The sequence below is a fragment of the Chelon labrosus genome, assembly GCF_963514085.1.
Source record: "Chelon labrosus genome assembly, chromosome: 17".
Lineage (NCBI taxonomy): Eukaryota > Metazoa > Chordata > Actinopteri > Mugiliformes > Mugilidae > Chelon > Chelon labrosus.
The window spans coordinates 22,782,369-22,804,600 of NC_140350.1; the positions used below are offsets into that span (position 1 = coordinate 22,782,369).

The window sequence follows — 22,232 nt, forward strand, 5'->3', positions numbered from 1 at the left end:
GAACCCGCCAGTGTAACGTCATTTCCTGTTTCTACTTCTCTGTGTCCGTGCACGAGTTTTAAACCACGTTGGAAAGAATGGAGGACGAGATGACATTAATAGAGGAATATCTTGAAAGAGGACAAACATATAATGTCATTCTTGATGCTTTCAACCCATCATGCCATTAACATGTTCCTCAGAACTCTGAAAGGAGGTTGAAGGAGTTAGGACTGAGGAGGCGGGGCAACTACGTCCTCATCGTTGCGTCCCCTCGGCCTCTTTAAATAATACCAATGTCTTTCTGCAAGACATGCAGAAATTTGGCAACGACTGATTCTTCTTGTCGTTGTGTTTTGACCTTCGGGGCCATCGTACTTTTGACTGGAAATAATTTGACGGAAATCAGCGCTCACTGTACGCAAACTTACCTGTAAAGCTGCTGAGAAAAAAATAACTAGTTAAAGTGTATGTGGTCCTTATTGGTTGCCATCGTCACCAACTTGGAATTTGGTTTTGTTGCTGGTTTGTAAATCTTTGATGATGCTTAACAGAAACTTGAAAGTGCAGTAAGTTGTGTTGTTGTCCACTTGAGGGCAGCAGAAACATGTTATGAACATTGACGTATCACCAAGTTGCCAACAGTGAGGGCTGCGGTGCCAAACTTTCACATTGCAGGCTTTAGAGCTTATTTATTTCTCCATGAGATCTGATGTTTTTGAGTTAAGGCTCCTAAACTGTCACACATGTGGAGATTGAACTGAAATGTCATGTCAAGAACATCATTGGTCAAATCAGAAACAGGGATGTTCTACTAAAAGTGTTCAGCTGTAAGGTCATTCAGAGTCGTTCCTTCTCATCCAGATTTGACTTAAACTCTTTGGCATCTTCCAGCAGAGCTACATAAATGGAGTTGTTGGTTTTCTAGTCATCTCTTGTGTCTTGTGCGTTGAAGGAGGAGGACCTGGCAGAGCTGGCCTCTCAGCAGTACTACGTGGATTACGGCTCTGAGATCCTCCAGGATCGCCTGCTCAGCCTCATCCCGTCCTACATCCCTGACAGAGAAATCACCTCAACCAAGACCGCAGAGAAATGGGTTCAGCTCATCATCAACGCCCACAAAAAGGTATCTGCTGCTCTACTGACCCAAACCTTTTTTTATATTTTTTCATTTGCTGTTGTAACTAACCGGGACTCGCTGTGCAGGGATTGCAGACTAAAAGGAGGCTGGACACACAGAAGGTGAAGGAGGATGTGGTGGATTTTGCTCGTTTAAAGTGGCCTTTACTCTTCTCACGCTTCTACGAGGCCTTCAAATTCTCAGGTGGGTAACACGAAGGTGCGGACAGAGCTAGACATTCTGTATCTCGTTGTGAAGCACGTCTCTTCATGGACGTGTCCGTTCACAGGTCCGAGTCTGCCCAAGAATGACGTGATCGTGGCGGTGAACTGGACCGGGGTTTACTTTGTGGACGAACAGGAGCAGGTGCTTTTGGAGCTTTCTTTTCCGGAGATCACGGCTGTGTCCAGTAGCAGGTACAAATGACACCTTCGGCAAAATAAAACTGAATGTGCAAAATAGTTTCTGGTCTCTCTTATTATTATGGAAAGCATTTTATTTTCCGGAGAGGGTGAGTTTTACCCTGGCTTTTATTTTATAAAACAATAAAATACAAGATTAAGATTAAAAAATGTTATCAAGGTGCATTTTCTCAAATAAATTTGTGCTAAATATATAAAGTGCCCATAAGTAGGAGTCCAGGACCACTGATGAGATGTCTTTTTACTAATCTAGTTTGTGGAAGGCTGTATCAGCTGCTAACACATGCAAAATACATTAGAAACATTTCATTTTCCAGAGGGGGTAAACTCCAGGGTCAGAGTTTTACCCTGGCCACCATCAAAGGAGACGAGTACACCTTCACCTCCAACAACGCAGAGGACATCCGTGACCTGGTGGTCGCCTTCCTGGAGGGTCTGAGGAAGAGGTCCAAGTACGTGGTGGGACTGCTGGACTGTCCCAACCCTGGTAAGATTCACTCATGGTTTCAGCATAAGCACTTTATTTATGAGCTGAACCTAAACCTAATCTTAATCCCTGCAGCCGGGGCAGATTCCCCCTTCCTGAGCTTCTCCAAGGGGGATCTGATCATATTGGACGAACACGACGGAGAGCACGTGATGAACTCCGGCTGGGCTCACGGCACCAACGACAGGACCAAACAGAGAGGGGACTTCCCTGCTGACTGCGTCTATGTGCTCCCCACCATCACGAGACCACAGTATGATATAGTGGTGAGTGAGGACGCCGGTAGTACTCGGTTAGTTTGACTGCTCAAAACAGGAAGAGGGCGCTGTTTATCCATAACAGTAATGATGTCAGGAAATCATCCTATGAGACTGATATAGATCTCCTCCTCTTTAAGTCGTCCACCTTGTGTCTCTCTGTGTCTCAGGCTCTCGTGACCATGACTCCTGATCAGAGGCGCGAGTCCATCAGTTTGTCTCAGATTAACCTTTCCGAGCAGGACAAATCTAAAGCCTACACGCTGGAGGAGTTCTCCTACGACTACTTCAGGTAACTTTCATTCACACAGCGAGAAACTTACCAGGTATTAATTAACAAGAGGCTGTGATAAGAATGAATGTGGTTGTGCTTGTTCTCCAGGCCTCCTCCTAAGAGTACTCTGAGCAGGGTGATGATCTCCAAAGCTCGAGGGAAGGAGCGTCTGTGGAGCTGCACCAGGGAGCCTCTCAAGCAGCCTCTGTTGAAGAAAGTCCTGGCTCATGAGGAGCTCTCCCAGGAGGCCTGCCTGGCCTTCATAGATATCCTTTAGTAGTGTTTCAAAAGAGGAGGCATTTGTTAAATCACAGACAGAATCAGAATCGGTAGGAGGAGGTGGCCAGATTAAAGTACAGAAACCCAGGACACATTGAGGACGCATATGGAGGTGATCTGGGACAGAATAAAAGATAACTAAGTCACGTGTGCTGAGAGCTGACCACTTACATGTTAATCTAAGATCTGAATGGGGCCTGAGATGCCACTTATCAGACACTGACAACTTAACAAGATTTCCAGAAGAAGGATGACGTCTGTTTCCAAAGCATGTAAAGTAAAATGGCTGGAGACTGACTTTTGGGCATCTTTAAATCTCCTTAATACACAAGATAAAATGTTAAAATCCCTTGTGCTAAGACGACAGGCCCGACTCGACTAAAAAAATAAAACGACCAGCAGGCTAGGGGCCAGCTACCAACCAACAAGAAGATATCAGATACCTGGACTAGTCAACGGCAGCATGTCATTACAAACCTACAGTCAGTGTGATGTGAAATACGTATAAAATAAAATTATTCCTATGTCTTGTTTTGTCCGTCCAGCAGTCTAAAACCTAAAAGATATCCAGATTTCATAAAATATCATCAAATAAGATGCAAATGATTTTTTTGTTGATCAACTAAACAACACAGCTCAAGCAAAAAAGCAAAGCAGACAAAGATTCATTGTTGTAGAGTGTCTGTGTTGGTGGTTGACGTCCTTAACGTGTCCGTACCTGTGATGAAGTATATGGGCGACTACCCGTCCAAACGAGTACGATCCGTCAACGAGCTCACCGACCAGATATTCGAAGGAGCGCTGAAGGCCGAGCCGCTCAAAGACGAGATCTTCTGTCAGATCCTCAAACAGCTCACCGACAACCACATTAAGTGAGTCCTGCACCCGTACTTGGGCAATGCACAGCCTGTGAACGGCTAGGTTTTGACCCCCTTTGTGGCGTCCTGTGTGCAGGTACAGTGAGGAGAAGGGCTGGGAGCTGCTGTGGCTCTGCACTGGTCTGTTCCCTCCCAGTAACATCCTGCTGCCTCACGTCCAGAAGTTCCTCCAGGCCAAGAAACACTATCCGCTGGCTCCAGACTGCATGCAGCGCCTGCAGAAAGCCCTACGGTAACACGCACACTTCCGTTCTTCTTCCGTGTAGTCGTCTTTTGTTTTTGTTTTTGTATTTTCTCTTCTTCATCTCTTGTCTCTCTTATTTGTGGCAGCAACGGATCGAGAAAGTATCCTCCTCACCTGGTGGAGGTGGAGGCCATCCAGCACAAAACCACTCAGATCTTCCACAAAGTTTACTTCCCTGATGATTCAGACGAGGTCAGTTTAAAACGTGCACAAATAATCACACTTGAGTCTTTTGCCGTTTCTGTCCTGCTGGTAAATTCCCAATCCTCATTTATTGATCATTGCTTGACCAAGGGGCTGCACAGTGGTGTGGTGGTTAGCACTGATGCCTCACAGCAAGAAGGTTCAAGGTCCAACTGGGTCTTTCTTTCTGTGTGGAGCATGTTCTCCAGCTTCCTCCCACCGTCTATAGACATGCTGGTTAGGGTCATTGGTGATTCTAAATTGGTCGTAGGTGTGAGTGTGAATGGTTGAGGACACAGGAAAAGCAGATGAATGAATGAATGCTTGACCAAAAAGTTGTTGTGGTCATAGCGTGGAGTTTTACCTACCTCTACAGAACAACTGAATCACATCACATGTATCGTTGCTGCAGCTTTATAACTGAAAAGACCAAGTGACCAAGACTTTCATTTCATTTCTCTTCAGATTCACCATGAAGTTAAAATAGTGGATGTTTAGAAGCATATGAGGTTGAAGAGAAAGTCTAATTAGCCATAATTAGACACAAAAGGTTTCAGTTTGATGTTCTTGCGTCCGCAGGTGTTCGAGGTGGAGTCCAGCACGAAGGCCAAAGACTTCTGCCACAACATCTCTGGACGTCTTCTGCTCAAATCTTCAGAGGGCTTCAGTCTGTTTGTCAAGATCACTGACAAGGTGACAATCAATACCCTAATTATAAACAAATAATAATAATGATTTGCACTGGTTATCTCTCTTTCTGGACATGTTTTGGATCCTGTACCTTCCTTTTTATGTTTAGTTTGTGTCCCTTTTCTGTTGGTTTTGTTGCTCTTAGGAAGCTTTTGATTCAGTTTTAACTAGTTTTGAGTTATTCTTTTATCCCTTTGTGCCGTTTTTGTATCTGTTTGTGTTAATTTTGCATTGGTTTATAGTCTGTCTGCGTATCCTTGTAGTCGTTTTATCTCTATTTTGTCCCTTTTTAGTAGTTTTTGAGTTGTTCACTTGTCTAGTAGTGGTCATTTGTGTTAATTTGGGATAAGCTTCATGTCTTTGTGGTCACTTTGGATCTCTTTGTGTCTCCTTGTAGTTGTTTTGCTTCTTCATTTCAAGTCTTTTGTTTTCAGTGTCAACCTCAGATCAGATTTAAACCGTATGAGATCGTTTCAGTCTCAGTTTTCCTGCGTCTTTTTGTAGATGTAGAAACTGATTATCTGAAGTTAGACAATCCTTCGCATAAACAGTATCTATTAATGATTCGTGCTACATTTTATTTTCTGGTCTTCCAGGTCATCAGCGTGCCAGACGGCGACTTCTTCTTCGACTTTGTGAGGCACCTGACCGACTGGATCAAAAAAGCCAGACATGTAAAAGACGGTAAAAACATGAGCTTGTCCTGAAAGACTTGTTTTCTTTCGTCTTCCCGTTGATTCTTCTTTGTGTAATCAATCTTTGTCTATCATTCCTGGTAGGTGGTGCAGCAGGCGTATTACCATCACTGACCTATCAGGTGTTCTTCATGAAGAAACTGTGGACTAACACCGTGCCAGGAAAAGACTCCATGGCCGACTCCATCTTCCACTACTACCAAGTGAGTTGCTCTGCATAAACTTTTAGAAACAACTCAGCTAATGCAGAAACATTTCTACACTTTACTGGTGCCTCATAATATAAAACAAACTTCAATAGGAACACACTTTGTGTCCAAGAAGAGATGAAATCATCAAATCTGTCTGAGCTCCTAATGTTTACAAGAGGGAATGAAGCTTTAATTTGCATCGTCTTAGCCAGTCTTTGTTAAATTTTGATGAAATTACCTTCCTGGAAGACACACCAACTTCTAAAACTAGATTTATTTTGTGGCTGGTTTTATTCGCTTAAAGGGATAGTTCACCCTAGAATGATATTTCGCTCATTATCTACTCACCCTCATGTTGACTAAGGGCTGGAAGAAGTTTCAGAGTCCTCCGTCCCTTCTCTGAGTTACAGGGGGTCTTGGTGTAGCAGTGCATTTCAATGCAACGGTTGTAAAGGGACACCAGAGCTCTTCGTAAAAAAACACACACAAAAAAACATCCAAATACCTCCATGATGCTCGTATGTAATGTCCGTCTTGTGCTGAAGCCCCAAATTGCGTAATTGTCCCGAAAAAAATTAAATAAGTCCACATTCCAAGCATGTTTGTAGCATTAGCTCCGAGTGTTGTTGTCCCGGCTCTTCCGCTGCCAGCGCGCATGCGCAAGGTTCGCACTGAGACTCGCTTCCTTGTTTACCCCGGCGAAGGACTAGAAGCAGCCCGTAATAGCCTGCCTTGCACCGGGACAACACTTTTCTGGTCCTTCGCCGGCTGGCTCAATTCGCCGGGGTAAACAAGGAAGCGAGTCTCAGTGCGAACCTTGCGCATGCGCAGATTAAAAGAATGCTCTGGCCTGTAGAACATTAAAAACCGACGTGTTCTCATTCAGTGTGACAGAAAACGTATCATTCAGTAACTCAAAAAAGCTAAATAAAGACGTGTAACTCAGGATTTAAAACGGCTAAAACCCGCTCATTTATTCAGGTAGTCAGCTGACCTCATTCTTTGGACACATAATGTTGCTGAACCTAGACCTGAGCAACTGCAGCAACCCCAGATCATAGCACTGCCCCCACAGGCTTGTACAGTAGACACTAGGCATGATGGGTGCATCACTTCATCTGCCTCTTTTCTTACCCTGATGCCCCCATCACTCTGGAACAGGGTAAATCTGGACTCATCAGACCACGACCTTCTTCCATTGCTCCAGAGTCCAATCTTTATGCTCCCTAGCAAACTGAAGCCTTTTTTTCCAGTTAGCCTCACTGATTAGTGGTTTTCGTAAGGCTACACAGCTGTTCAGTCCCAATCCCTTGAGTTCCCTTCACATTGCACGTGTAGAAATGCTCTTACTTTCACTATTAAACATAGCCCTGAGTTCTACTGTTGTTTTTCCGACCACATTTCTTCCTCTAAGACGATGGTTCTCCACTATCCTTCCAGTTTTTAATAATGCGTTGGACAGTTCTTAACCCAGTTTTAGTAGTTTCTACAATCTCCTTAGATGTTTTCTCTGCTTGATGCATGCCAATGATTTGACCCTTCTCAAACAGACTAACATCTTTTCCACGACCACAGGATGTGTCTTTAGACATGGTTGTCAAAGAAATGAGAAGCTACTCATTGCATCAGTTGGGGTTAAATAACTTGTTGACAGCTGGAAGATAATCACCCATGCAGTAATTATCCAATAGGAGGCTCCTACCTGTTTATTTAGTTAAATCCAGGTGGCTTATTTAACAGCAGTACATTACCAGTATTTATATACTTTCAGTGTCTGTTTCATGTTTAGGGAAAATGTTAGTTAAGCCGTCAGTGTTTAAGAATCATCTTCACATATCATTCAAACCATTCATTTTTCAAGGCAAAAACTTTATTGAATGTCATCGAGCAGCTTCAACCTAAAGAAATACACACATATATACAGTATTTAAGGCAGCGTCTGAGTGACTTGACTGTCTTTGTGTCTACAGGAGCTGCCCAAGTATCTGCGTGGCTACCACAAGTGCTCGAAGGAGGAGGTTCACCAGTTGGCGGCTCTGATCTACAGGGTGAAGTTTGAGGAGGATAAATCCCACTTCCACAACATCGCCAAGATCCTGAAGGAGCTCTTGCCTCAGGACCAGATCAGACACCTGTCCCCCGACGACTGGAAGAGGGTGAGCACCGAAAAACTGAATGAAGTCATTAGAGCTTTTGATTTAATTCTCCTCAAAGTTTGCTCAGAACATGATCTTTAAAAGGTCAGTTTTCACATTCAGGATTTCAAACCCAAAGATCTGGTTTATTTAGACTTCAAATATAAACGATAATAGCAAAATGTACTAAATAACGAGTACTAATACACAAAGGTTAGGCAGAAACTACACATACTAACACTTAAACATGACAAACTACAGCTAGAAGTCATAATTCATTCAGATATCCTGTGATTAATGTCGTACCGTTCCCTCCTCAGTCCATCATGACGCTGTTCAACAAACATTCAGGGAAGACTCGTGAAGAAGCCAAACTCTCCTTCCTCAAAATCATCTACAAGTGGCCCACGTTCGGTTCTGCCTTCTTTGAAGTCAAGGTAAAGACGTTAGAGGACGTAGTTCATAAACCCCTGCAAAGTTGTTTTTAATTATTCTATTTTGTTTTTTTCTTTCTCTGCAGCAAACGACTGATCCAAATTATCCCGAAACCCTCCTGATAGCGATCAACAAACACGGAGTCAGTCTGATCGACCCCAAGACAAAGGTGGGTGTACACATTATTTATCGATTTGTGCCGAATTACACGTCAGCATTTAGGACTGAATCTGTCTCTTATGTGACATGCGACCTCTCCTGCAGGACATCCTCACCACTCACCCCTTCACCAAGATCTCCAACTGGAGCAGCGGCAACACGTACTTCCACATAACCATCGGGAACCTGGTCCGAGGCAGCAAGCTGCTCTGTGAGACTTCACTGGTGAGCCGCTGGATTTTAAAAACTTGCTGTTACAGGAACATTTGGCTAATAATCAGAATAAAAAGGCTGCAGGTTTCCAGCTCAGTCAGAATCAGAGCACGCTGGCGTGGTGTAAACCTTTCGCTAATCTGTTCAGTAAGAAAATATTAGAATTCAGTGTTATCAGTGAAGTTCTTCTGCTGTTATATTTCCTGCAGACGGACGTTTTGGATCTTGTAAACACACATATCTGATAATCAAAATCATTTAAATCAGGTGAAGAAATACTGTCCATTTAAACAGCTATTTAGATTTCAAAATAAGAGTTTAAACATGTTAAAATAACACTTATACACAGTATATAGAGAAAGCAACAATAACTGGCATCGTTAGAAAGCAGATATTTGTCCTTTATTATTGAGGTCACAGTGAGCAGTGGACTTGACACCTTTATTTTGAAAAGCCTTCCTAATAATTTGACCCCTTCCTGTTAACATATTGTACATTAGAGGATCGTAAAGTGCTTCAAAGCTGCCTTCAGATTATGTCGCGAGTACAACTTCAACTTCCCCCTTTTCGTAAACACAATCTCACGAGTTTCATTTGAAGGCAGCACATGTAAATAATATGGACAGGTTTTAAAAATAATCTAATCTGACCTGAAAGCTGACGACGGAGAACAGCTGCACAGAATCACAGCCATGTGCAAGATGTGAAACTGGAGATCCCACAAATCTCTTTAACAGCTCTGGTTTTTGTAGCGATACCCCAGCAGTGATTTAGAAACAACGCTCTAACCAGATATCCATCGATCCTCCAGGGCTACAAAATGGACGACCTCCTGACCTCCTACATCAGCCAGATGCTGACCACCATGACCAAACAGCGAACCACTCGGGGCAACAGCAAGTGAGCGGACGGCTGGAAACTCATCGATCACGGTCAATCAATCCCGCACTCGCGCACAAGTTCGCGGTTAACTGTGCCGCCCATCGATTCATGTCGTAATACATTGGCACTGTCTTAAAAACTCACCTTTTGCCTTTAAATGACCTTTTCCCAAAGCACCACATAGAACTCTGCATTCCCTCCGACTACTCGTCACTATCTCTGCGCTGTAATCTGTTTGAGCTTTCGGTACGACTATGTCCTGACTTCTTCAGGCTGAATTTAGTTTTCAATAACAGTAAGAAAAATCTGGGCTAGTATCAGTTTTACGTCTACAAAAATGAGGCCAACTTTACCTGAAGGGTTCAGCTACGTTCAATAAAACACTGGGTCCATAAATGTGTAAAAATGGTCATTATACTAGAGCTCAAGGTAAGTTATTAAAGTCTTTGGTCGGAGCAACGTACCAATATTCGATTTGCTATCAAGTAAAGCCAATTTAAAATGACGACCAACGTCCCTAAAACAAAGTCGTCTTGTTCCTTTTCGTTAGTCTTGTAAGTAGCTTCCTCAGATTCTTATTTATGCTCGGGACTCGTTCCAGGTTTGTCAAATCTACATCTGAATAATGAACCTAACCGAAGGTAAAATATCAAACTCTGATCCTTTGGTTCGTGACGTCGATCTCTGCTGTGAACAGTTACGACCTGGATTTAAATGTAGCTTCATTACGTGTGCCACAAACACCATCTCTGTTTGTCTACAGTAGTTCTGCTCTCAGTCATGTGTACTGTAGACGGAGGATGATTTAATTCTCTCATTTGTCTTTTTTTCTTTGTTTTTTAAACATGTGGACAGCTAGCGTCGATTTCTAAGTCACAATCATAACGTTTTTTTTGGACAGTGTTTATGAGGCAGTAAGTGTTTCATCCACAATGTGACCACATGTTTGTGTAGTGACGAATAAATGACATTTTGCAAAGAGCACGCCGATGTTCGCTTCTGTTTATAAGGGGATGCACATGTAAACGCAACCGGTAGAAGTCATTTGTTTGTTGCAGCGCTATATTTAAGCTTAAATGTACGGTTTTAAACCCTTTTGCCTCGTGTGTGGGCGCCAGCGTCTATAACTTATTTAAAGAAGGTGCTCATCAACCAAAAATAAACAGTAATATTCAGTTTTCAGTTCAAGATCTAATTTGTGCGTGTACATTTATAACTATAGTAAAGGAACGTGAAATCAGGTGGAAATGCCCAAAACTTCTTCAGGAAAGAAAAAAGTCTTGCTGGTACTGTAGCTGTTTTCACCCTTGTCCAGTCTTTACGCTAAGCTAACAGGCTGCTAGCTGCAGCTTTTCATCTCCGAGGTAAGAGTCCCTCAACCTGAGAGAAGATTAGATTTCTGTTTCCCGTCAGAGTGGACCTGATGGAGTGTCTGAGGGCTTACAGGTTGGCAGTGTGCGGCTCAGGGTTGCCACGTCGGCTCCTCTCAGAGGCGGACGCTAGTGCTCGGTCACGGTTGCCAGGTCGGGCGTCCTGTCGGCGTGCGAGTTAGAGCTGGTGACGGACCAGATGTCACTCATCTCTGTGAATGGAGTCAGAAATGTGGGGATTAATCAAACAGAAGTTTTTCTGACGTTACACTCACTTGCCAGTTCATTAGGTACTCTAAGGAAAACAAAGACATTCTAAAACACTGTCTGGACAAAAAACAAGTCTCCACCTTTATTTAACTAAGCAAATAGGTACGAGCCTCCTATCGGATAATTACTGCATGGTACTGCAAGTTATTTAACCCCAACTGATGCAATGAGTAGCTTCTCATTTCTTCAACAACCATGTCTAAAGACACATCCTGTGGTCGTGGAAAAGATGTTAGTCTGTTTGAGAAGGGTCAAATCATTGGCATGCATCAAGCAGAGAAAACATCTAAGGAGATTGAAGAAACTACTAAAACTGGGTTAAGAACTGTCCAACGCATTATTAAAAACTGGAAGGATAGTGGAGAACCATCGTCTTCCAGGAAGAAATGTGGTCGGAAAAAAATCCTGATTGATGGTGATCACGTAAAGGTTTGGTGAAATCAAATCAAAGAAAACCAACAGTAGAACTCAGGGCTATGTTTAATAGTGAAAGTGAGAACTCAAGGGATTGGGACTGAACACTGTGTAGCCTTCAGAAAACCACTAATCAGTGAGGCTAACTGGAAAAAAGGCTTCAATTTGCTAGGGAGAATAAAGATTGGACTCTGGAGCAATGGAAGAAGGTCGTGTGGTCTGATGAGTCCAGATTTACCCTGTTCCAGAGTGATGGGGGCATCAGGGTAAGAAGAGAGGCAGATGAAGTGATGCACCCATCATGCCTAGTGTCTACTGTACAAGCCTGTGGGGGCAGTGCTATGATCTGGGGTTGCTGCAGTTGCTCAGGTCTAGGTTCAGCAACATTATGTGTCCAAAGAATGAGGTCAGCTGACTACCTGAATATATTGAATGACCAGGTTATTCCAAGATGAACTGTATTGACACGTTTCTATTATTTTGTCAGTGAGCTGGGCTAAATAACGGAAACACTTTTAAATTGAATCCAGTGTAACACCACAAACTAAGAGTCATAGCGATAAGAGTTAGAGCAGGACTGTTATAGTATCAGGCATCCTAATTGATTTCACAAATGTACCTGCACCAAAAAGTTGCATTTAAACAGTTTCTTTAAGTACAGGTGACATGAGGCACAGGTAGTTCTTAGCCTGTGTCTTTACCTGTTTTGAATTTGCTGTATATACCGTTGTCCAGGGTGATTTTGCTGCCCGAGCAGAACGCCAGCCCTCGCTCTCGCCACCTGAAACCAAAGAGGAACGTTACTACGTCAGAGTACAGGAGGGATTTCTTGTTTATTCACCAGTATTGTGTTTATGTCTGTGTGTGTGTGTGTGATTGACCTGTGAAAGAAGAAGATGATGACGATCAGCACCAAGGACACCAGATCAGTGAGAATCCACATCAGGTTATAATCATCTGGACTCTGAGAGACGGACGCAAGAATAGGAATAATATTTAAAATGTGATGACTTTATCCTACGTGATGTTTCTAGTTTAGAACTCACCATGAGGAGAAGAGGGGAGCTCCTGGTGCTGAGGAGCTGGGGGGCGTTGGTGGTGACCGAGTGGACCCCGGTGCACCAGGCCAGGGAGTAGAGCCACGGCTGGCTGATCACATACAGGTTAACGGTGACGTTGGCCGCCGCGTACTCGCTGCACACAAGAGAGGAGAAAGACGTTACCACCACTGACTTATCAAGCTAAAATATTAGGCTATAAATGATACTAGTTAAAGAGCCGACTCTGTTGCCGCGGCTCCCAAAGAAGTTAGAACTTCCCATCACTATAAAACAAACACTGACCTGATGAGCTCGGCGGACATGGAGCTGTAGTGCAGGTTCAGTTTGACGATGTGGTTGCTCTGGAGCTCCTCTACAGGGAGCCGGCTTCCCGACGTCTGCTGCAGATCTGGATCGATCTCCTGGACCAGAGCTCTAAGATCTGACGGCAGCCACAGCACCTGGAGAGAACAGACCCACACAAGAGACGGCCACATTAGTGCCCACTACTCTTTTAAACTACCTAAACTCTTTATGTAATCAGCTGCCTTGAGTAAACACTAAATTAGACGATTTTACTATGGAGTCTGGTGCAAGATTAAACAAGACACCTTGTTCCTTTTGGCTAAATTCTAGTTCAACATAAGCAGATGACAAGATATGAAAACTCAGGTTGAAACACTTAAAAATGTGTTATTGGAGAAATTAATTAATTAGAACAATGAATTATTACATTTTTAAAAATTTAATGATTTGCCTTTGTTCACCGTTTTATATCTTTTCTGAGCAACTCAAAGTATATTGATAAAAACACACACAAATATAGGAAGTAATGCAAAATCTGTCACATTATTATTATTAAATAAAACACCTGCACTCTTTAAGTCTTAAGTTGCCTTGTGTCAACACTAAATTAGCCGATTTTACAATGGAGTCTGGTGTGAGATTAAACGAGACAGAACGGAGCTTATGCACTTCATTTCTGATGACTTTTACATTAATATATGAGGAAGATGAAAAGTTTGGTTGAAACAATAGATAATTCAGATAATTTTAATTATTTTAACATTTTTCTGATAATGATTTACTTTAAATAAGAACTTAAAGCATATTTGACCTAAAAAAACAACACATGCTCATCTCTGTGACCTTAATGTCATAAGACATGAGCAAAGTCTGAAGATAAAGCTAAGCTAAGACGCTGAGGTGAGTCTGCACGGTGCCTCACCTGTGAGGAGTGAATGGATGACTCGTTCTGGATGACCTCCAGCGTGCGTTGGATCCAGGTGTCTCTGTACGGGTGACCTCTGGGCGGGCGGTAGAGGTCGAAGATCACCAGCTTGCGAGTCTGAGCCGCCAGCTGGAGGAGGGCCTGCAGGCTGCACACCGACTGGTTTCCAGCCCGCTGCTGGTCCTCCGCTGCCAGGGAACCAGCTGTGCCGAACGGATTGTGCTGGAAGGGACGGCCGTCAATACCCGATCAATACTGTGACGGCACACGCTGGTCAATGTGTTGTTCGTGTTCTCAGACATCCAGGTCATGGTGGACCCAAAAACTAAACAAGCTGAAATTAGGGAAAATGGACTTGTAGAGTTTCTTGAAGACGTAGCTTCTTTAGTTTTAAAGAACTGGTGAAGAGGTCGGGTTTAAATAGGAATATCTGTAGGTGCTGCCCGTCAGAAAGTCACATCACTAGTGTCTGTCAAACTGGAAAACCCTACTGTGATCAGTTTACAACCGTCTTAACATCTGTCCCCAAGAAGTTTCAACTTTGTTTATGTTCCTATTTAAAGCCCAACTCGCCACCAGACTTTAAGAACTGAAGACTTGGATGAAACATCTTAAAGAAGCTCTACAAGTCCAGTTGTCCCTTGTTTCAGTTCGTTTCTTTACTCGTTTCCACCGGTTTACTCCTGAACTTTTGGTCTTTCTAGGAAACTTAAACTAAAATTCCAGATGAAAACTTTCTGTATTTTCCTAATATTTAACATCGTGTTTCCAGGAAATTAGTTGATCCTCATGCAGATTCCTTTCAGAGGAGTTGGGAGTAAATAATAAAGCTACTGATGTCAGTGACTCACAGAGAGGAACCAGGCTCCAGCGTTCAGACTCTCCAGTTCGCTCCAGGTGAACATGGCGGCCGGAGTGTTGGTCCGGTTTGGGAAAACCTCCTGGACGTTGGTGGTCCGTCGCAGAGTGCGGTCATGCATCAGGAAGGGCACCCCGTCGAAACTACGACCAGTGGGAACAGTATTAACTTGTGAATGGTGCAGCGTGTTTTGATTTATTCAACATTTTACTAAAACACACGCAAAACTTTTAGTTAAATAATAAAAATAATTACTCTTTACATCACTGCCACACATAGTATTCCTAAAGACTGGTTGTTTTGAAGCTCAGTGTGTCGTCTGGCTGCTGCCATCTTGACTGTGGCCTACTCCACCCTAACTCCAAGCCAATTAAATAAAAAAATAAACGGTCAAAAAGATGGCATGCGAGTCCAGCCGAGGCAGACGGCTAGCCACGCCCCTTACTTACGCGTAACTGTAAGTCTTAATATAAGTTAAACAGATCAATTAAACGACAATTCTCTTATTATTTATAATTAACTTAGCTACAGAGACCAAAACCAGGCTGGAAACACGTTTATTTCATGGAGGTCTATGGGGATCGACTCACTTTAAGATCCAGCCTCTAGTGGACATTTGTGGAACTGCAGTTTTCAACACATTCACATTTCATTAAATGTTTCGGTCTTGGATGACGCCGATTGGTTAAATCTGGTAAATGACTACATATACTCAATAAAACATTATTTTTAATGGAGTAGAAGAATAAGAAAGTGAATAAACCCAACAGTAGTTACCTTCAACCACTGCACATTATGTGTACAACTAAAACATAATATCAGTCTGAGATGTTTTTATCTTAGAGGTCATTAGCCAATGTTAGCATGCTAACAGGCCAAGTGTAGTGTGCTATAATTGTGACACAGAAGCGCCATCACCTCTTAAACGTGTTTCCAGCTAAACTTCATTTCAATACTGTACATTATATGACTCTATACTATAAAATTTAAATGTTTTTCTGTAAATCTAGAACCTCCTGTTGATCTATGACAACTACACTGAAGTCATCTACCTGCTGGTGACCCTGCAGCTCGTCTATATCTTTGCATTTTGTGCATTTTAATGTGTTTTCTAAATGTTGGTCTCTCTGGCACACCTTATAACTGTACAGAGCTGCTGACTCACCTGATGGTGACGTCCGTCTCCAGACCGTCACTTCCAGCTTCCACCGCCTTCTCAAAAGACATCAGTGTGTTTTCTGGTGCGAGCTTCAGAGAGATAATCAGATAATCATAACAGACCCTCGGTACACTAACATGCAGACCTACAGCTGCAGGCAGGATATGCAAGTTGAAGTTAGGAGCATAAATATTTTTGCAAAAACTCTAAACACTGCAGAAAAACCCCCACTTCAGACGGTAAAGGATGTGAGCAAAGTTCCTGAATCAGTGGTTGCATTTCAGTCCCACACAATGTCCTAGAAAATAAATCAAGACTCAAACAGGGACGTTTATAAACTAGTGTCCTAAAAGGAGCAACTGTTAATCATGGAATAGCGTAGTAACCGTCCTCCTGCTCACCATGGGTGCTCCTCTGTGGCCGATGAGGGCCGGCGCGGGGCCGAGGGTCCCGTCCTCTTTGATACAAGGAGAATACAAACCGAGAGGCACCAAGCAGAGGGCAAGCAGGAAGATGAGGTACACCGCCATGATCAGGACCCTCCGCACTGAAACACATCAGGAAAAAAATTTAAAAAATCTGCCATGAAGACCAGCTTTTATAGATTTTATAGATCTAGATTAACTTTCAGAGGCTCTTATTTCATGATTAGAGCTTCAGGAAACAGGTTAAGGAAAGGAAAAATTGTTCAGTAATCTTTAAACTTAATGATATAAAGAAATACTTGGACATTTTCACTTTATTTGCACGTTATAAAACTGCTTTAACATGTAAAAAACAAAAACTACTATGCTAAGCAACGATAATCTTTAACTCCACATCAAACCGATCGCCTCACCTCTGCTGTTCATGCGAAAGAAATGCAAAGCCACAGGCCACGCCAGCGCCGTCATCAGCAAGACTCCACCCACGTGCAGGTAAGGTGCCGTCACCTGCTCAGGACACAGATCACCTGGTAAAAAATCTGGCATCCACAGGAGTGAACAGCGGAGAAGAGGAGGAGCCCTGACCTGGAAGGAAAGCAGCAGCGTCGTCCATTCTTTGCTCCACAGGTCGGACAGAACGGCGGTCGCTGCGATGGCGAACGTCAAGCTCACGAGGATCCCAATCTGTACAGATTAAAAGGTCCTTTCTGATGCTTCACCTTAAAGTCTGAGCTCAGTAACCGTCTACCAAGGTCGCTTTGGTAATTTGATAAAATCTCTAAACATCTGGGCTGAAGAAACTTCTTAAAAAGCTGCAGTGAAATGTCAAAGAAGCTTCAAATACGCCGAATATTCAAGAGTTACCTTGTGACTCCAGTGTAAATAAAGCTTCTGGCCTTCTGACAGCAGACACACAGCCAGCAGCTGCACAGAAAAATAAGACAAGACAAATCTGAGAAGAGATAACGTCAGCACACTTGTTCTGGGTTGTAGAAGCTGGGAGGCCATTAGCTTAGCTTAGCATAAATACTGGATGTAGAGGGAAACTGCTAGCCTCGCTCTGTCTTGAGTTCATATTGTAAAACTGTTCAAACGTCTCCATCCAGTGTGGTGGCAGCGGACGTCGGCCATCTTTGCTTTTTCCTGTTTAATTCAAAATATGCCAAAAAGTCACGGCATTAATGAGGCATAACTTTAAGCCTTGATCTATATAAAAGTTGGATTTTAGCTTCAAACCAATACGTTGTACCAGACTGTACACATGTTCATTAAAGTTGGACATTTTTTTAAATGGAGTTCTGTGGGGACTGACTCACTTTTAAAGCCAGACTCAATTGGATGACTATAGTTTTTGGCATCAGCTCCAGTTTTCATCCCCAGAGGTCGATGCTTTGTGCAGACAAAATGAAATCCAGGATAATTATTAACGATCTTTAGAAGTATTAGTCCTATTTGTTTGTTTTTTTACTAACAGATTGAGGCTAGCCGTTTTCTTCTACTTCCAGTCCTTGTGCTAAGATAAATGGAGATAAAAACACACTTGGAATTACTGCTTACTTCAGACAACATCAGTTAAAGCAATATATGAAACTGTTAAAGATTTTAAGTAAATATTTAAAGACACGTCTCACCATGAGCACAGTGACGTAGGTGAAGAAGCCTGCAGCGATGACCAGCAGCAACACAGACCAGGGAAACCAGAAGCCCAGGTTCCCAAAGTTAAACCTTCACACCCAGAGTGAGAAGAAAAGAGAAGACGGTTGGTGACCAGGATCGTCCACCAATCAGCCATAACATTACGACCACTGACAGGTGACGCGAGTAACGCCGATTATGTGGTTGTCACGTGTAAGCGGGTGGGATATGTTAAACGGCAAGTGAACATTTTGTCCTCAAAGTTGACGTTGGAAGCAGGAAAATGGACAAGCGGAAGGGTTTGAGAGAATTTGATAAGAAACTAATTGTGTTGGCTAGACAGCTGGGTCAGAGAGGGATGTTGTTTTGTATCGAGCCGTGTAGCTGCAGACCAGTCTGGGTGTCCCTAACCCTGGTGAAAGCTCCTACAGTGGCTTTGCAACTGAGCAGAGAAAAGTGTGACGCTTTGGGAAACGTTCTGCTGAGAAACATGTTCTGCTGCTTCTGGATTCATGTGGATGTTAGTCTGTTAGACAGCTTCCCCCCCAAACTAAGCACCGCTGCAGACCACGTACGCCCTTTCAAGGAAACGGTATTCCTCAATGGCAGAGGCCTCTTTCAGCAGAATGATGCCACAAATTTAAAGGCGTCAACTTTGCTTCAAAATTCTCAACCCAACTGTGCATCTGCAGGAAGCTAACGTCTTGGTGACAAATACCACAGCAGGAAGACTCAACTGGTGTTTTGGCAGATAAGAAGGGAGCCTACACAATATTAGATACGTGGTCATAATGGTATGGCTTATCGGTATACACAGCAGCAGAGATCAAATAAAAAAAAAAGAAAAAAAAAAAAAAGAGTATGACTCAGTGTGACTCAACCCACCAGTCAAAGTCGTTGTAGTCGTTCTGCGCTTGACCCCAGAAGTAGAGGAACACCAGCGTGAGGCAGAAAGCCGCCACCAGCAGAGCGAAGCTGGCTCCCTCCAACTGTGGGCGGCAGAGACGAGACCAGACAAATGTTTTCTTGTTGCTCTGCCCTTTGGTACATAGCGTGCATTTCTCTCTCCCTTAACAGCCGTGTTTCCATGGAGACCGCTGACCCGAAAGCTCTTTACTGGCGATTGTAAAAATGGTAGTGCTGCTTCGTAAGCACAAGCTCTCAGAGAGCAACTTCAACATCAGCTCACAATCTATGAATTCATTGATTTGTTCATCTTCTTCAAGCCCCCTGTTATTGATCCATATTCTCACACGAGGACTCTTAAGTCGCTTGATAAACCTCGTGCAGTGTGTTTACATTATATGACTTTAAATCTTTTTAAATTGAGCTCATGATTTAAATGCAGCTGTGGCTCTGAGACCCTCGTGGAGATCTTTTAATGAATCAGGAATCCGACAAATGCTCTATTACGGGTAAATGCTTCAAAACATATTTCAAGTGCACTGGTTTTATCTTGCAGCTGCTAAAAGGAGGAGCTGATTTAAAATATTTTCTGAACTACTGGATGGTTAATTTCCCCTGAAATCAATGGACTTTCGCTGGTTCTATTAATTTGAATTTACAAATCAGCTGCGTGTTAATCATAAAATGTATGTAGAGAACTAAGAAGCACAACATTTGCCTGTGAAATTAAGAATAAAGTCGCAGGGTTAAATGTTGTTCGTCTCCATGTCGACCTGTGACCAGTTCAAGAAACTTCCTGCCCCGTTAATCTATTAAGATCTGACCAGTTCATTGATATATCACATGTATAAAAGTAAATTTAACCTTAGAGCTGTGAAATTAAGCATTAGAATTAATAGAACGTTTACATTTTTGCATCAAAAATAGAAACCTTGTGCACTTCTAGTACATTTTCATGATAATACTAGTATGATACTGAAGACAAGCTTTATATCTTATGGGACTGTAGTTTCCTAAAAGTAAAATTCTCAATTAAAACTAGAGATTCCACGTGATATCTTGAGTTAAATCTTTCGAATATCAGACTTTTCCTTTAGTAAGACTTTTCTGATCAGTGTTTAGACCTTCCTGGAAAACTAAAGCTCCTTAAACCAGTCATTCAACAGCCCATTAATTCTGCAGTAACAAACTGCATGACTCCAACCGGACCAGATGTTAGTCTCGTGCTGGCAGGTTTTGTGACCTTGTTGCAGCAGCAGTCCCCCGGCTGAGCTCCTCTCCTCTCGTAGCGTCTCCACTGGCAGCCGTACAGCCCGGCCAGACACGACACAAAGCGCCGGTGCTCGTAGCGTCGCAGCAGTTTGGCACAAAGGCCGTGCAGCCGCTGGGACAACGTGGACTCCATGACTCATGTGCACTCTGACACTGCCTCCATCCTGCTTTTGCACACACCTTTGCAGAAACACAGTGTGAGATCAGAGCTCAGGTTGCCCTTACATAATATTTTATACAGCTGGAAAATTCTTTTAGCCACATCTCATTTCAGATATTTCCATCTTCCTTGCAGCCGTTCGCAGAGAGGTAGTTACAATGAGACCCTCTGTTTGTTTTAGTTTCTTCAGATTTCACAGCTCTTGTGCAACACGTTATTTTTCCTGGAAAACTAAAGACATCTCAGCTTGTTTCTCTTTGGAAGATGGGTTGGATATCTGAGAGAAACTGAAAGCCTGTCCAGTAGGATTATTCAGATTTTTTTCCTGTATTACCATTTTCTGTCATGCCTGTTATAGGAAGCGCTTCGTAAATAATAAACCTATGTTTCAAAAAAACAGCACTTCACATACAGAGCCTGTTTACAGGCTGCAGTAAAAGCATCATAATAAAGTCTGATCGTGCATATCCAGTCCCAGGTTACACATTAATTCATGAGTAACAGGTTTGTTTGCTCCTGCTTGTGACAAATTTTTATCCAATAAACTAACACATGTTGCTTATCTGCAAGAACCTTTATTCATCCCACTGAGGGATGAATAAATAATTATCTTAAGCTGTCACAGTAAAACTTTATTTGCATACTCCCTTTATAAATAATGTTTGCACATTTATCTGGGTGTTGCATCTGAGCCGAATTAAAGTCTTAAACTCTAATTACTCATAAATACCGTTAAACACGTAAAATCATTAACCCGCTTTGGACAATGAGCTCAATAATTTTAAAATTACACATTTTTATAAAGCAGTCCGGCGACAGACGTTCCACAAAAACAAAGAACGGGACCTGGTTAGAGGTCAAGCGTGAACCTGATCATCACTGAAAACACGTCGACGCAAAAACAGCTTTCATTTTTATTCCATTCTGTTATTTTAAGATCAACGTGTAAGAATAGATTTCCTACCTCCGGGCCGGTGCTGCCTCCCGGTAAACGGCGGGAGCAGAAGCCGCAGTGCGCAGTTCTTCCTCGGTAACCGCTCAGAGCAGGTGGCCTCGCTCGGATGATGATGAAGAAGTCGTGTCAAGCTAGCGGCACTTACTTAGCCGGGTACCGTTAGAAAAATACGTTTCCTACACAAATATAGCACCAGATGTTTACATTAAAAATTTTATTTAAATTTTACTTTGAACGTAAGTAAAATAAAAAATAAATAAATAAATCTCAAGTAGCATTTTAGCTAGTTTTTACGAAATTATTTGCCTTATTTGGGAGCCGTTGAGCATTTGTACCTATTTTAAATAGTAAAAAATAGTAAATTATAAAGCACAGATAACGATTTGGACGAAAGAAACACGTTATTAAGATGAATAAAAACGTAATTTTATTTGGAAAGATGGAATTTAAATATAACCAAAATGTTTTATTTTGAAATCAAAGCGGAAGTTAGCGTCGTGTAAACTGTTTGCAGCTTTAAATCCCCTTTAACGCTGCTGCCTCTCCGGTTCACCCACTGCCACCTGTTGCCACAGTGACGCAAACACACCGTAACCATCAGATGAGTCCGGGTGGATCTGTTTATTTAACGTCAAATAGAAACTCAAGTTTGCAGCTAAAGCAGAAAATATTTCAGACATGAATAATAACATTGCACAATTTGGAAATACCAAAGATAGAGAGCAGCAGTGCACTGAGTAAAACTAATCCAGGAGGCAAAACAACACAGTTATTATTAAACTATATATAAAACCACCACTAAAAAGTAAAAACTGGGAGGTGACTACGATGGTTTGCATGTATTTGCTATTAAACCAGTTTGACCGGATGTTGATGCCACACAAAGATCCTGGTGAAAAGTCCCGTGGAGAAAATAACATTTGCCAATCCAGAGAAATAACAGATGTCTATTACCGATAGAAAGCACGGTGACATTTTGGCTCTGTGCTCAGATAAACCGGTAAACCGAACAC

The 22,232-nt window shown here is 42.6% G+C and overlaps 2 protein-coding genes across 2 annotated transcripts in view; one reads left to right on the top strand and one right to left on the bottom strand.

Annotated features, from left to right (window-relative positions):
- Positions 1-9,577, top strand: part of myo7ab (myosin VIIAb) — a 33,540-nt gene extending 23,963 nt beyond the window's left edge. Inside the window, exons 31-48 of the mRNA XM_084564338.1 lie at positions 935-1,105; positions 1,186-1,303; positions 1,389-1,515; positions 1,839-2,008; positions 2,084-2,274; positions 2,436-2,557; positions 2,648-2,815; positions 3,454-3,690; positions 3,773-3,928; positions 4,027-4,132; positions 4,703-4,816; positions 5,410-5,497; positions 5,605-5,711; positions 7,670-7,855; positions 8,155-8,271; positions 8,355-8,438; positions 8,534-8,653; positions 9,453-9,577. Coding sequence (XP_084420464.1) covers positions 935-1,105; positions 1,186-1,303; positions 1,389-1,515; positions 1,839-2,008; positions 2,084-2,274; positions 2,436-2,557; positions 2,648-2,815; positions 3,454-3,690; positions 3,773-3,928; positions 4,027-4,132; positions 4,703-4,816; positions 5,410-5,497; positions 5,605-5,711; positions 7,670-7,855; positions 8,155-8,271; positions 8,355-8,438; positions 8,534-8,653; positions 9,453-9,545 — 2,475 coding nt within the window. The 3' untranslated portion in view covers positions 9,546-9,577. The remainder of the gene's footprint in view (positions 1-934; positions 1,106-1,185; positions 1,304-1,388; positions 1,516-1,838; positions 2,009-2,083; positions 2,275-2,435; positions 2,558-2,647; positions 2,816-3,453; positions 3,691-3,772; positions 3,929-4,026; positions 4,133-4,702; positions 4,817-5,409; positions 5,498-5,604; positions 5,712-7,669; positions 7,856-8,154; positions 8,272-8,354; positions 8,439-8,533; positions 8,654-9,452) is intronic.
- A 1,408-nt stretch (positions 9,578-10,985) lies between these two features.
- Positions 10,986-21,500, bottom strand: gdpd4b (glycerophosphodiester phosphodiesterase domain containing 4b; the record flags this gene model as incomplete). Its single annotated transcript, XM_084564736.1, is given in 18 exon segments — positions 10,986-11,009; positions 11,013-11,034; positions 11,036-11,105; positions 12,279-12,358; positions 12,459-12,541; positions 12,624-12,771; positions 12,921-13,078; positions 13,846-14,070; positions 14,700-14,850; positions 15,873-15,955; positions 16,268-16,413; positions 16,705-16,798; positions 16,877-16,975; positions 17,156-17,215; positions 17,923-18,016; positions 18,812-18,915; positions 20,076-20,284; positions 21,229-21,500. Coding segments are annotated over 17 exon segments (1,803 nt in total). The 5' UTR covers positions 20,238-20,284; positions 21,229-21,500.
- Positions 21,501-22,232: the final 732 nt, after the last annotated feature.